The sequence below is a fragment of the Mauremys mutica genome, chromosome 20 (genome assembly GCF_020497125.1).
Source record: "Mauremys mutica isolate MM-2020 ecotype Southern chromosome 20, ASM2049712v1, whole genome shotgun sequence".
Taxonomy (NCBI): Eukaryota; Metazoa; Chordata; order Testudines; family Geoemydidae; genus Mauremys; species Mauremys mutica.
Window position 1 is genome coordinate 20,773,775 of NC_059091.1, and position 14,809 is coordinate 20,788,583.

Below are 14,809 nucleotides of genomic sequence, written 5' to 3' on the forward strand. Positions count from 1 at the left end.
TCCAATCTCATTGTTGTTCCCTCAGACCAGCTCCTTGACCCACTCTCTTTATCTAGCCAGTCCCATCTTCCCCCTGCATCCTGTTGCCTGGTCAGATCTGTCTCCCCACCCTACTTCCAAACACAGGTTTCCAGGCCCAGTTCCATCCCACCAGTCGCACCTGCTTGGTTACTCTATATTGTTAGCATGCTAGCTCGATGGAAGTGTAGACGTACCCTTAATCAAGGCAGCATGCTCACCAGTCAGTGGAGTACTCGAATAAATAACTTTTTGGGCAAGTGCAAGAGCTGGGCCCAATGGCATTAGAGCAACCTACATTACAGTTGCTCCATTACAGAGCTCTCGCTCACTTAGCTGGGCTCCAGAGCCGATACTTACCAACACACTTTACTGCAGGATCAGTGAAGTGTTCCTCCCCAGAACTAGATGCAAACCCCTGATTGCAGGTGCACTGGTAGCCTCCGGGGATGTTTTCACAGGTTGCAAAAGGAGGACAAGTAGACAAATTCCGACACTTGTCAACTATGAAAGAAAGAAGGAACCATGTCATTCAAAGAGAGCAACGGATAAGTCTTTGCATGTTTTGGTTGACTACTTCACTATGGTTCAGATTAATTCATTAACCTTGTTAATCATGCAAGAAGGGAGAAAGTGTGTTCCTAAAAGAGCAAGTGGATGAGGTGGGAGGACCAAGGCAGCTGCCCATTCTTCTCGAGATATCAGGGAAAGGATCAAGAAAAGCCCTCCATCCCCCTCCCCTGAATACAGGAAAACAGGAGGATGTGGGAGGATAGCTGGGACAGCCTGTATTCCATATACAAAAATTTTATATGGTTATGATCTATTTTGTACAAAGTATGCCCTGTGAGGTATCATTTGGATACTCATAATCTGATGAATATTATTATCTTCTTGAAATGTGTGTAACAAACACTGCATGTGAAATTATGAGATTTTGCTGTATGATTCTTACCGAAATATCTTGTAATTCCTTGGTAGTACTCATAAGCAAGTTCCTCAGAAACAAGAACACTCTCGCATGCAAGCAACCTGCTAAAGTGTCATCCCATTTAATGGGAGATTCACCAACTGGGGAGTTCTCAACATGAAAAGTACAAATCAGCGGAAAAACAGTTTGGTGCTCACATACTTTCTATCCAGATGACCCAGCAACGGTATTTCCAGCACACAATAATTGAGGTATAATAATAGGGACAAAAATGCCTGTAACCACCTCTCTTGTCTACCTTATCTCTCTCTGCTTATAACATCAATGAATCCTTGAAAAACACTGAACTAAGAGGAGTGGTCCCAGAATGAAAGGAAATCCAGCCTGTGATCCGAGAACTTCCTGCAGCATCGGGTGCGGTGAGAGGGATGTTGGCTTCAAATCTTATTTAGCTTGGGAATGTTTAGGAATTAACTTGAGGTTTTATCTTTTTATTTCTTTTGTAACCAATTCAAACTTTTGTGCCTTACCACTAAAAATCTCGCAGTCTCTCATTAATAAACGTGTTTTATTGTTTTATCTAAACGAGTGTATTTGGAAACCTCTACTTAAGATAACAAAGGCTGGGGCGTAAACATTACCCTTTGTTGGAATGTCGGACTATCTATGATCTTATAATGTCCAGGGGTCTACTGAGCAGTATAAGATGCACGTTTCTGGGGAGCCAAGGCTGGGAGTGGGAATACGTGGGAGTCGCAGCGTAGCTATCCATGGATGGCTGGGACAGCATTCATGTAAACATCTGGGAGTGATTTTCCAGGCTAGTATCTGCGCATGAGCAGGCCAGGAGTGGCTGGTCTGACAGTAGAGCAACGTAAAAGGAACCCCAGGTTGGGGGATTAAGAGTACACAGAAGTTCAGGTTTCACCCTGGGGAATTTCACTGTAAGACTGAAGGATGGGATTTGGGGGTAGGGAGGTTTTGAGCCTGTGAACAGGCTACAGTGAATTGTAGTTCAGAAACAGCCTAAACCCCCGTTAGGGTCAGCAATTTGTCTTAAAGTCCATGTCCACGTCCAGCAGCAACAAGAGATAATTTTGAAGGGATCTGGTTACGTTGCTGTCAATAAAGATCTTGACTGCGGAGCTCAATGTATGGCCATCGTTGCAAGCATAAAAGTAACTCCAAAGGTCATGGTGTGAGTGGCCTGGCAAGGACAAGATTTCCTGCTGGGACACTCACCCACGCCTAGGGAGTCATGCAGAACTGACGGAACCAAGCCTGGCCAGTTGCTGGGTGGGGACTCAGAAGAGCTGGAAACGGCTGCAATTCCAGGCTCTGGAGGGGAGTGTCCACTAGTGGGCACAGACTCTTCTGTGTGCTCATAAACAAGCTTGGCTCCTTCAGCCTTATCCCTCCCCACCACGTCTCCATGTTCCAGTGCTGTCTCTTCCCATCCCTGACTCTTATCCCCATCCCAATCTGAACGCCTCAGGTGTCTCATTCCAGTCCGGGTCTCCTTTTCCAACCAGTCCCAGTTCCCCTGCACCTAATCCTCCCCTCCCAGTCCCAGTCTCTTCTTCCAGTCAGTGCCAGCTCCCCTGCATACCAGCTCCTCATTCCATTTGTCTCTCTCCTCCCCGCTTAGTTTCCAGCTGTGCCCACTGCCACTCTGCCCCACAACATTCCCCAGTCCCACAGAGTCCCAGTCGCAATGTCCCTCCCAGGTATTTAATCCAATCTCATTGTTGTTCCCCTAGACCAGCTCCTTGACCCACTCTCTTTATCCAGACAGTCCCTTCTTCTCTCTGCTTCCTGTTGTCTGGACAGATCTGTCTCCCCACCCTACTTCCACACATTGGTTTCCAGGCCCGGTTCCATCCCACCACTCACCACTGCTTGGCTACCCTCTATTGTTAGCATGCTAGCTCGATGGAAGTGTAAACATACCCTTAATCACTGCAGCATGCTCACCAGTCAGTGGAGTACACTGATACATAACTTTTCCGGAAACTGCAAGACCTGGTCCCAATGGCATTACAGCAACCTCCATTACTCTCGCACATTACACAGCTCCCGCTCACTTAGCAGTGCTCCGGAGCTGATACTCACCAACACACTTCACTGTTGGATCAGTGAAGTTTTGCTCCCCAGAAGTAGATAGAAACCCGCGTTTGCAGGTGCAGTGGTAGCCCCCAGGAACATTTTCACATTTTGCAAAAGCAGGGCAAGTAGATGAATCCTGACATCGGTCAACTGTGAAAGCAAGAAGGAACTATGTGGTTTAGAGAGATCAACAGATAACCCTTTGCACCTTTTGTTTGACTTCTTCTATGTGGTTCACATTCATGCATTAACCTTGTTAATGCAGCGAGGGAGAAAGTGTGGACCTAACAGAGCAGGTGGCTGAGTTTGGAGGACCAAGGCAGCTGGCCACTCTTCTTGAGACATCAGAGAAAGGATCAAAAAAAGGCCTCCATCCCTCTCCCCTGAAGCCAGGGAAACAGGAGGATGTGGGAAGGGTAGCTATGACTCCCTGTAGCCCATATTCACCACTTTTATATGGCTATGATCTATTTTGTACAAAGTATTCCCTGTGAGGTATCATTTGACACGCATTATCTGATGAATATTATTATCTTCTTGAAATGTGTGTAACAAACACTGCATGAGAAATTATGAGTTTTTGCTGCATGATTATTATTAAAATATTTTGTAACTACTGTACTCATAAGCCAGTTCCTCAGAGATAAGGACACACTGGCATGCCAGCAACACGGAAAAGTCATCCCCTGGTTAATTGGAGATTCACCAACTGGGAAGTTCTAAACTGGAAATGTACAAATCAGCTGAAAGACTGTTTGGCACTCACATACTGCCTACCCACGGGACCCAGCCAGGGTATTTCCAGCACCCAAGGATTGGGGTGTAAGAAGGGGGATAAAAAATGCCTGTACCCACCTCTCTTGTCTAACTTATCTCTCTCTGCTTATAACATCAATGAATCCTTGAAAAACACTGAACTAAGGGGAGTGATCCCAGAATAAAAGGAAATCCAGCCTCTGTACTGAGAACTTCCAGCAGCATCTGGTGTGGTAAGAAGGATGTTGGCTTCAAATCTTATTTAGCTTGGGAACATTTAGGAATTAGCTTGAGGTTTTATCTTTTTATTTCATTTGTAACCAATTCTGACTTTTGAGACTTACCACTTAAAAGCTCTCTCTCTCTCATTAATAAACATGTTTTATTGTTTTATTTAAACCATTTTATTTCATTGAAGTGTTTGGGAAACCTCTACTGAGATAACAATGGCTGGGACATTAACATTACCCTTTTTTGGATAGTCGGACTATCTACGAACTTATACTGCCCAAGGGTCTACTGAGCAGTATAAGACGCACATTTCAGGGAATCCAAGGCTGAAAGAACACACTGGGGTTCAGATCTGGAGCAGTTTGTCCATGTTTCTAGGCATCAACTTACCATCGCTGGTGAAACATTGAGTCACCGTGAAGCAGACGAGACAGCAAAAGCCTGAAAGAGGAGAAACAACCAAGAATGCTCTTACCGCACTGGGTTTTAGTGCTGTTACCCTGTAGGAGGCTGTGTGGCCTAGTGGATAGAGCAGTAGGCTGGGAGATCAAGGTGTCATTCCTGGCTCAGTCACTGACCTGCAAGTTGACCTTGAACAAGTCCTTACCCCTCTCAGTTTCCCCTAGGTCCATCTTTTCTATTTAAACTGTAAATTCAAGGTAAGCATTGTGTCCATACAGCGCCTAGCAGAGAAGGCCCTGATACCGGTGGAGACCCCCAAGCACGTCTGGAATATAGTCTATAGATAATAAAAGCAATTTGGGGGAATTTTCAGAGGGCCAAACCCTCCTCGTGGGGAGGATGGGGACCTGTAAACTAGTAGGATTGGAAGGATTCAATTTTTATTGGTAGATGTTGGTAAACGTCAATTTCGCCATACACACCCAAACCCGTGAAAAAATATTTCCATCAATAACTATTGAAATTGACCGATAGGAAAAATAAGAAAAATGCTGCTTGAGAACTTATTACAGTTTGATTTCAGGATATTTACTTTATATATTGTGATTTTATATTGACAATTTCTGTTTTAACAATTACAAGGTCTACTGTCATTAAACAAATATTGTCTGACTTCCCCGATGGCCTGACCCCTCCATAGTTTCCCATACCCAAGAAAATTTTAATTGAAAAAAAAAATCAAGTTGTGCTCAGCCTACAAATCAGTGTGGCTCTATTGACTTCAGCAGAGCTACAGCAACTGATGAGCTGGCCTCAGTCGTTAAACCCAAAGGGAGTTTTGTCTGAGTAAACACTGAGTGAGGACAATCAGGGTTTGTCTCGTTCCCACATCTACACTGTAAGAGTGTAACTCACTTCTCCTATTAGCCAATGTCCCCACTGGACATTTATGAAATCATCTCAGAACACCACTTCCTTGTAACCTGCTGCCGCAGTTCTACTGTGTATCAACTGACCCTCTGCTACCTTCATTGACAGTTGAGCCTCAGATACATGCTTTGGATGCCACCATCAGAAGCCCAGCTGCTCAGCAAAAAACCCTCTGGAGCTGGGAATGCAGGAGGCATTCTCAGAAGTTTACTTCTGTTCCCTGCACTGTAGCAGCTCCAGAGAATGGCTATTTGATATTTCCTCTCCCACACTCAGCTGGAACTAAGAAATGCAGAGGCACATGGTAAAGATAAAGGGACTAAACCTTTTTGGATCAAAAACATTTTCAGCTTATTTTACCCACAATGGATTCAGCAGTTTACAATAGAACAATGGGTCATGCCAGGCACAGTAGAAGCAGAGGAGCTCACAACCCTTAGCCGTGTGCTCTTCCCAACTCTCACCCCTTTGTGTTTGCGACCCAGCACTTTGCATCCCATTACACGGGGCACTTTCCCTTGTGGATTTAAGATGGCTGGATATTAGAGGAAGGAGGTTCTGGAACAGTTTTCCAATAGGGCTAGTGGTGGCAAATAACCCACCTATCAGAAGATGGAATTCACCCCATTCATAAAATTTTGTTATATGATGGGACTGTGAACAACAGCAGGGGCCTGGACTCAATGACCCAGATGGTCCCATGTCCTAAGGAAGTTTTACTAACTAAATCCTCTATTTGTTATATGGCTTCTCTGAGTTGCATCATGAGTGAGGACAGTGGTTCTCAAACTTGTCAGACTACTGCAGCCCTTTCAGGAGCCTGATTTGTCTTGCATATCCCTAAGTTCACCTCGCTTAAAAACTACTTGCTTACAAAATCAGACATAAAAATACAAAAGTGTCATAGCACTAGAGTGACCACATGTCCTGATTTTATAGGGACAGTCCTGATTTTGGGGGGGGGTTTTCTTATAGAGGCTCCTATTACCCCCCATCCCCATCCCAATTTTTCACATTTGCTGTCTGGTCACCCTACATAGCACGCTGTTACTGAAAAATTTCGGACTTTCTCATTGTTATGATATCATTATAAAATAAATCAATTGGAAAATAAATACTGTACTTACATTAGGGAATAGTACATAGAGCAGTATAAACAAGTCATTGTCTGTAGGAAATTTTAGTTTGTACTGACTGCGCTAGTGCTTTTTATCTCGCTTGTGGTAAAACTAGGCAAATATCTAGAGTTGATGTACCCCCTGGAAGACCTGTGCGTACCCCCAGGGGCAAGGCTCTCCAAGCACGCCCACAACTCAGTCTGCTTGTGTCCTCTTATCCTGTCCTCCCACCCCACCGCTTCTCTTTACCCTCCTTCTCTCTAGCTAATGATGATCAACATAAAAGATCCCTACGCCCGTTAAGGTCAATCGGACTCCAAAGGGGGCTCCTTGCAGAATCAGAGCCAAAAAGAGCATAATCGCTTCGGGGTGGGAATTGTCTTTTGTTATTTAGCTTTACAGCACTTAGCACAATGGGGTTCTAATCTGCCAGGTGCGGCTGTAAGAACATCAGTAACATATTGATTCACAAGCCATAAGAAAGAATTCATAATCAACATGGAACAATAAATAGCAAAGGACTCAGTATGATAGGTAGCATGTGGACTTGCTTATTAGCCAGTAATGACTAATAATAAATGTACACCAGGCCTAGCCACCAGCGTATTCATAGATTTAGAGGCCAGAAGAGATCACTGATCATCTACTTACCTCCTGCATAACACAGGCCAGAGAGCTTCCCTGAATTAATTCCTGCTTTGAGTCCAACAGCTGTGGCTGAGCTAGAACCCAGTTTAGAAAAACATCCTGCGATGGAGAATCCACCGCAACCCTTGGCAAGTTGTTCGAATGGTTAAAGACCATGACTGTTAAAAAAAACTGGACATTTGTCCAGTCTGAAGTTGTCTAGCTTCAACTTCCAGCAATGGGGTCTTCTTAAGCCTTTGTCAGCTAGATTGAAGAGCCCTCTATTATCAACTTGCTGTTCCCCAGGAAGGTTTTTCTAGACTGTGATCAGGTCACCCCTTTACCTGCTCTTTGATAAGCTACTGGGGTCTCTCACTGTACGGCACGTTTTTTAGTCCTCTAACCATTCTCGTAGCTCTTCTCTGAACCGTTTCCTTTTATCGACATCCTCCTTGAACTGTGGGCACCAGGACTGGACACAGGATTCCAGCTGCTATTGCACCAGGACCAAATACAGAGGTAAAATAACCTCTCTGCTCCTACTTGATATCCTCCTGTTTATACATCGAATGATCACATCAGCCCCTGTTGACTATGGGATTGCCCTGGGAGCTCGTGTTTTTAAGCTCATTATCCACCATGACTTCAAGTCTTCTTCAGAGTCACTGATTCCCAGGAGAGAGTCCCCCACCTGTAAATACATCCTAGACCTAACATTTGGCCATACTGAGGCACAGAGTGTTGATTGCATCTAGCTCACCTAACGATCCAGCTCACTCTGTATCAGTAATCTGTCCTCTTCTTTATTTACTGCTCCCCCAATCTGCGGGTCTTCTACAAACTGCTGAACATGAGCACCCGGTGTGACACTGTGGCTGAAAGAGCTAATGCAATCCAGGGATGCATGAACAGGGGAATCTCGAGTAGGAGCAGAGAGATTATTTGACATGGGTATCTGGCATTGGTGAACTGGAATTCTGTGTCCAGTCCCAGTGCCTGCAGTTCAAAAAGGGTGGAGATAAATGGGAGCGGGGTCAAAAAGAGCCAGCAGAATTAGAGGATTGGGGCACACGTGTAGGTGAAATATTCAAAGAGCTCGATCTATTTGGCTTAACGAATAGAAAGTTAAGGGGTGACTTGATTACCGTTTATAAGCATGTACACAAATATTTAATATTGGGCTTTCTAATCTAGCAGAGAAAGGTGTAACACAATCCAAGGGCAGGAAGTTGAAACTAGACAAATTCAGCCTGGAAAGAAGGCGTACATTTTTGACAGTGAGGGTAATTAACCATTAGAACAATTTACCAAGGGTCATGGTAGATTTCCCATCCCTGACGATTTTAAAATCAAGATTGGACGTGTTTCTAAGAGATCGGCCCTAGGAATAATTTTGGGGGTAGGTCTCTGGTCTATGTAGACAGGAGGTCAGACGAGATGCTCACACTAGTCCTGTCTGACCTTGGAATCGGTGGTTTATTAATTTTCTGACTGATGATTTTATGTTTTCTTCCAGATCATTGATAAAACGGGTGTCCATTTCCAGAGACACAGATCTGGGCTGAATGCCCATCAGTGAAGGGCCCTACACAGATCCCAACACAATTATTATGGCAGCAGCCGGTCAGGGACCCTTGTGCTAGGAGCTGTACAAACAGAGAACAAAGACAGGTTTCCTTCCCCAAGGAGCTTAAGCTAAGTTGTTGGTTTTTTGCCAACCCCCCCCCCCCAAAAAATTAATCCAATTCTTTTCAAACTTACCCAGAAGGTGGGAGATGAGCTGCTTCATGGTGGCCACTGCCTTCTGCAACAAGGCAAGAAAACTGTACCTACTTTATCCTCTTGTGATCTTTCTTAGAGGAAGTTTGCTGAATGACACAGTTTTTATTGGGGCTTTTTATCACAGTTCCTTATCTCAGCTGTCTCTCTCTTCGGACAGAAACAACTCCCCTGCCCACAATGGCCTCTAAGCATCTAGCTAACATTTGTTATGAGGGTAAACCTACCTCCAGTGGTGCTGGTACTAGGGACGCTGCCATGCCCCTCAGGTTGAAGCACTAATAACAAACACCAAATACACGGTTTCCATCAGCAGCATCCCCCTCCCACTATAAAAATAGTTCCAGCTCCCTTGCCTACCTCCCTGCAATCTACAGGAAGGAAAGTAGCAGGGGAAACTGTGCTCCTTGCCTTTTGGGAACTGAAACTGGCTAATAATAATAGTGGCATGTGAAGGCTTTAAATAACCTCCTGGATGGTTCCTGGGAACCACATGTAACATTCTATAGCTTGTGGGAGCGTCTTGTAACCAGGGGCGGCTCTAGGAATTTGGCCGCCCCAAGCAGTCGGAGGGTCCGCTGGTCCTGTGGCTCCAGTGGACCTCCCACAGCTGCGGAGGGTTCACTGGTCCCGCGGCTCCGGTGAAGCATCCGCAGGCATGCCTGCGGGAGGTCCACCCGAGCCGCGGGACCAGCGAACCGTCCGCAGTCATGCCTGCGGGAGGTTGACTGGAGCCGCGGGACCAGCGGACCCACCGCAGTCAGGCCTGCGGGAGGTCCGCTGGACCCACGGCTCCGGTAGACCTCCCGCAGGCATGACTGCGGAAGGTCCGCTGGACCCGCCTGCCGCCCTGCCAGCAAAATGCCGCCCCAAGCGCGCACTTGGCGCACTGGGGTCTGGAGCCGGCCCTGCTTGTAACCCTCATATTCCTCATTTTTATATAACTGTGATCTTATATATAAAGCAGGCATTGTAAGTTATCAGGGGAAAGGTTATGATCTGCTAAAAGTCATTTCTCTATCCATATATGTATAGTATTAATGCACATGAAGTTATGAGAATTGTGTTGTATGGCTGTCACTAAAACATGCTGTAAGCTGGGGAAAAAGCCAGAGATTTGCTCCCCAGAGTCAACAGCAAGGAAAGTAACCAACACCCGGGCGGGGTGTCAAACAACCCATCAACAGCCAAAGTTGGTGCTGGTCCTGCTTTGAGCAGGGGGTTGGACTAGATGACCTCCTGAGGTCTCTTCCAACCCTGAGATTCTATGATTCTATGAACAGCCAGTGTCCAGCAAGGGAGCTACAATGCGATGACTCACTTGCATGAGGCCACACCAGGGAAACTGCTCAGCCCTGTCTGGAGACTCAGCAAGGCCCCCCAGACATGCCTGGACTTGTGCTCCCCAAGCACATGGGATGGAGGGTATAAAACAGAACCCAGTGGCCACATGCTGGGTCTTTCACCTTCACCCACCTACGCTGCAAGCAACAAGAACACTCTGAAGACTCCAACAGAGGGGACTGGCCCAGATTTCAAGGGTGAAATCTGTGCACTATGAACTGCAATATCCAGCAGGGTGAGAAAAACTGCTTCATCTAGATCAAGGGTCGGCAACCTTTCAGAAGTGCTGTGCCGAGTCTTCATTTATTCACTCTAATTTAAGGTTTCGCGTGCCAGTAATACATCTTCATGTTTTTAGGTGGTCTCTTTCTATAAGTCTATAATATATAACTAAACTATTGTTGTATATAAAGTTTTGTAAATGTTTAAGAAGCTTCATTTAAAATTAAATTAAAATGCAGATCTCCCCAGACCGGTGGCCAGGACCGGGGCAGTGTGAGTGCCACTGAAAATCAGATCGCGTGCCGCCTTCGGCACACGTGCCATAGGTTGTCTATCCCTGATCTAGATGTTGCCTAGTCTAATAGGGTCAAGAGTTCAGATGCGTGCTTATATTTTGTTTTGGTAACTAACTCTGACCTTTTTGCCTATCACTTTTGCCTTTCCTGCTGGGGTAGGAAGTTGTTCTGGGGCTTGGGGCTGACTGTACAGGTTATAGAAAGGGAAACACAGACTCTGTGCCCCGTCTCGATTTCATGCCAGCCCCTTTAGGCCATTCTAGCAGCGTAAAGTGGGTGGAAATGGCTCCCTTTTGTAAATGTCCCATGAGTAAGGGTCCTCGCTAGTTGGCATAGGGGCCCCGCATCCCCCTGCTCCCAGAGTAGAGGGCAAATCAGGGGCATGACCAAAGTACACTGTACTGCATCTCTTCCCTGCTCCCCAGGAGGCTATAGGTTGCAAAGTAAGTTAGAACAACCTCAAGGCTGCTCTAACTTACACCGAGGGCTAGGCACAGCCCTGAATGGCCCTAGAATAGAGGGAACACAACATTTCTTCTGACTTAGCTGCTGCAGGGTCTCTCCCTACAAGCCCTCCTCTGCTCTGGAATGACTCTCACTTCTGGATAGGTCTGAAGTAGAGGTCATGGGGCCCAACTGGGCCAGCCGGACAGGGCTCTAGCACCTGACTACCAGCGTTCCTGGCACTGCCCTAGGCACTGTGTTTGCAGCACTATGCCTCAGAGGACCTGAGATAACACATCACAGAGGATCTTGTGCTCTGTTGCTAGGAGACAGCTGTGGAGACAAAGGACCCTGTCAGGGAGAACAATGGGAAGTTGTGGCGGGGAAGAGAAGAGGCCACATACTATTAATCCCCATCCACCCAGCACGGCGAGGGTTAACACATCATGCAGCACCAATCTCTCTGCTTTATCGCTGCAGCTTTCTGCTGCCTTATCTCCCTGCCAGAGCTCAGTTCACCAACTTGGTTTCCTGCAGCAGCCTCTTCTCATCGCCCTGGTGCAGGATGGTGACACTTCTTGTGAAAGAAACTTCCCCTTTGAAGCCACAAGCCCATGTCTCAGAACAAAGAAACACCCAGGGGTCCCTCGTGGGGGCTAAGGGTGTACCTACATTGCAACCAGAAGGTGTGACCACTGCACTTCTAGCCATATCTGAGCCAACGGTCGAGTCTGTAGCCTACAGGACTAACCTGCTTGCTTGCATATATATAGATCTTTTCTTATAGTTTAAGTACTTGGGTTATTGTAATAGGTTTATAGATTTATATTAAAGTAAGTTTGGCTGTAATGCAAGAGACCTACAGGCCATATCCTGTATGTTAAGCTAAAGCAAAGTTAGCATATCTATATTAAGACCTTTTACTCAGAAAGCAAAGTTGGCCTATAGCTTGTTATCTAAATAGATGAGTACCCACCTCTGTGTCTATGACCTTTTATATAGAGCAATAGACAATGGAGAATGGCATAGGGGGGTTTTCAGTGTTGTACCCACAGACTTAACAAGTACACCACAAGAAACTGATGTGCGTCCAGAGTTGTGTCTGGGACTGGAGATATTGGCTAGTGTCATTCGCTTGCAAGTATCTGGGAGCAGCTTACATGCCAGTGGCTGTGCGTGAACAGCCCAGGAATGGGGGTGCTCACAGCAGAGCAGGGTAAGGCTGGCTCCAAGAGTCAAGGATTGGAGAGGCCTAGCAGATCAGCGATAAAATAACACCAGAGGGGAACATCACACTATCCCACAACAACCCCCATTCTCTCTTACCACCTCCCCGCCCCTCCCCCCCCCCCCCCCAGGACAGCCCTCTCGAGCAACACCTCATTCCTACAACTGCATCCCATTGTACTCACTGCCACAATACCCACCTTCCCACCACACAAACCTCATGGTGCCTATGACCACAGTGCCGGGGCGGGGGGGTGTCACACTGAGATTGCTCAATCAGGGAAAACTACAAAGAATGGGGCAGATGATTCTCCAAATTCGTGGTTATTTCTAATTCTTAGATTCACCAAGCCAGCAACAAAACAGCTTCTACAATACCTTACTGGTTACTCAGAAGCCAAAACACAGTTCCCTTAAAGGAACCCAGCCTTGGGCTCCCACCCAGACAGCCAAGTCAAATATGATGAGGATTACTGAAAATCTTGTTCATTGTATAAAAAGTCCTACCAATCCCAAAGGATCAGACACATTATCCCCCAGGTAAATGAATATCTCAGATCTTACCCAAATACACTCTTACCGCCAATTCTTATTCTAAACTAAGATTTATTGAAAAAGAAAAGAGAGAGTATTAGTTAAAGATTATACATACAGGTATGATTTGAGTTCTTAGGTCAGTTCACACTAGAGATAGTGAGCTTCAGAGTTGCAAAAAGTTCTTTCAGAATTAGTTCCATAAATGTGACCCAGTCTGGAGCTAGGGACCTCAGTCTTCCAACTCAAACCTCCCTTGATGAAGCTTTAGCAGATCTGAGCTAACAGGATCAGGGCTCAAGAGTCCTTTTTATAGTTCTCTAGCAGCCTCTTGACAGCAGGTGAATAATAGGGGAAGCATTGTGGCTTTGAAGTAACTTCCTATTTCCTAAGCATCACCGGTAATTAGCTACATGGATTAGCATAAGGCAACTGTCCATCTTCCGCCACTTACAGGGACCTTATTACATACTTCAAACAGGAAAGAAGACAATGATATTACCACATTCACAGTTCATCTAAATGTTAACATTCCCTTTCGGTCTTTGAATCAATAGAGATAGTGACAGTCAGGAAACATCTGGTTACATTGTTAACCTCTAACAGGATACAGGTAAACATAGACTACTACAATCACTATATTTTTCCAGGGTTCAGAGTAGCAGCCGTGTTAGTCTGTATCCACAAAAAGAATAGAAGTACTTGTGGCACCTTAGAGACTAACAAATTTATTTGAGCATAAGCTTTCATGGGCTACAGCCCACTTCTTCGGATGCATAGAATGGAACATATATTGAGGAGATATATATACACATACAGAGAGCATGAACAGGTGGGAGTGGTCTTACCAACTCTGAGAGGCCAATTAAGTAAGAGAAAAAAACTTTTGAAGTGGTATCAAGATAACAGTAGAGACAGTTTGATAAGAAGTGTGAGAATACTTACAAGGGGAGATAGATTCAATGTTTGTAATGGCTCAGCCATTCCCAGTCCCTATTCAAGCCTAAGTTGATTGTATCTAGTTTGCATATCAATTCCAGCTCAGCAGTTTCTCGTTGGAGTTTTTGAAGCTTTTCTGTTGCAAAATTGCCACCAGCAAGTCTGTCATTGAATGACCAGACAGGTTAAAGTGTTGTCCTTCTGGTTTTTGAGTGTTATGATTCCTGATGTCAGATTTGTGTCCATTAATTCTTTTGCATAGAGATTGTTCAGTTTGGCCAATGTACATGGCAGAGGGGCATTGCTGGCACATGATGGCATATATCACATTGGTAGATGTGCAGGTGAATGAGCCCCTGATGGTATGGCTGATGTGATTAGGTCCAATGATGATGTCACTTGAATAGATATGTGTACAGCGTTGGCATCGGGCTTTGTTGCAAGGATAGGTTCCTGGGTTAGTGTTTTTGTTCAGTGATGTGTGGTTGCTAGTGAGTATTTGCTTCAGGTTGGTGGCTTGTCTGTAAGCGAGGACAGGTCTGTCTCCCACTCTCACAGATCTTGTATTCCGCACCTGCAACACCCTTTTATACCCCTCTGATGGGTTGGGTCAGAGAGACCCCCTGAGGACAGCCACCTGATGTGCTGAGACTACTTCTGAGCCCGTTTTCCCTGACAGCTTGGGACTTCAGTACCCTGTCTTGTTGAGCTAGACACACTAGCCTGCTACAAACACAGACCCAGGTCTGAACCACGTCCACCAAAAGCTGCAGACTTAACTGAAAACAGCTTAAGAAGTGCTCCTGTCTCTAGCACCCAAATGCCCAGTTCCCAATGGGATCCAAACCCCAAATAAATCGGTTTTTCTCTGTACAAAGCATATACGGGGTAAACTCATACGCCCT

General features: G+C 45.7%; 1 protein-coding gene across 1 annotated transcript in view; it reads right to left on the reverse strand.

The window, feature by feature from the left end:
• LOC123353822 (adhesion G protein-coupled receptor E1-like) overlaps positions 1-8,908 on the reverse strand; it is a 34,557-nt gene extending 25,649 nt beyond the window's left edge. The window contains exons 1-3 of the mRNA XM_044995234.1: positions 8,881-8,908; positions 4,433-4,483; positions 379-522 (exon numbers count right to left, since the gene is read on the reverse strand). Coding sequence (XP_044851169.1) covers positions 379-522; positions 4,433-4,483; positions 8,881-8,908 — 223 coding nt within the window. The remainder of the gene's footprint in view (positions 1-378; positions 523-4,432; positions 4,484-8,880) is intronic.
• Positions 8,909-14,809: the final 5,901 nt, after the last annotated feature.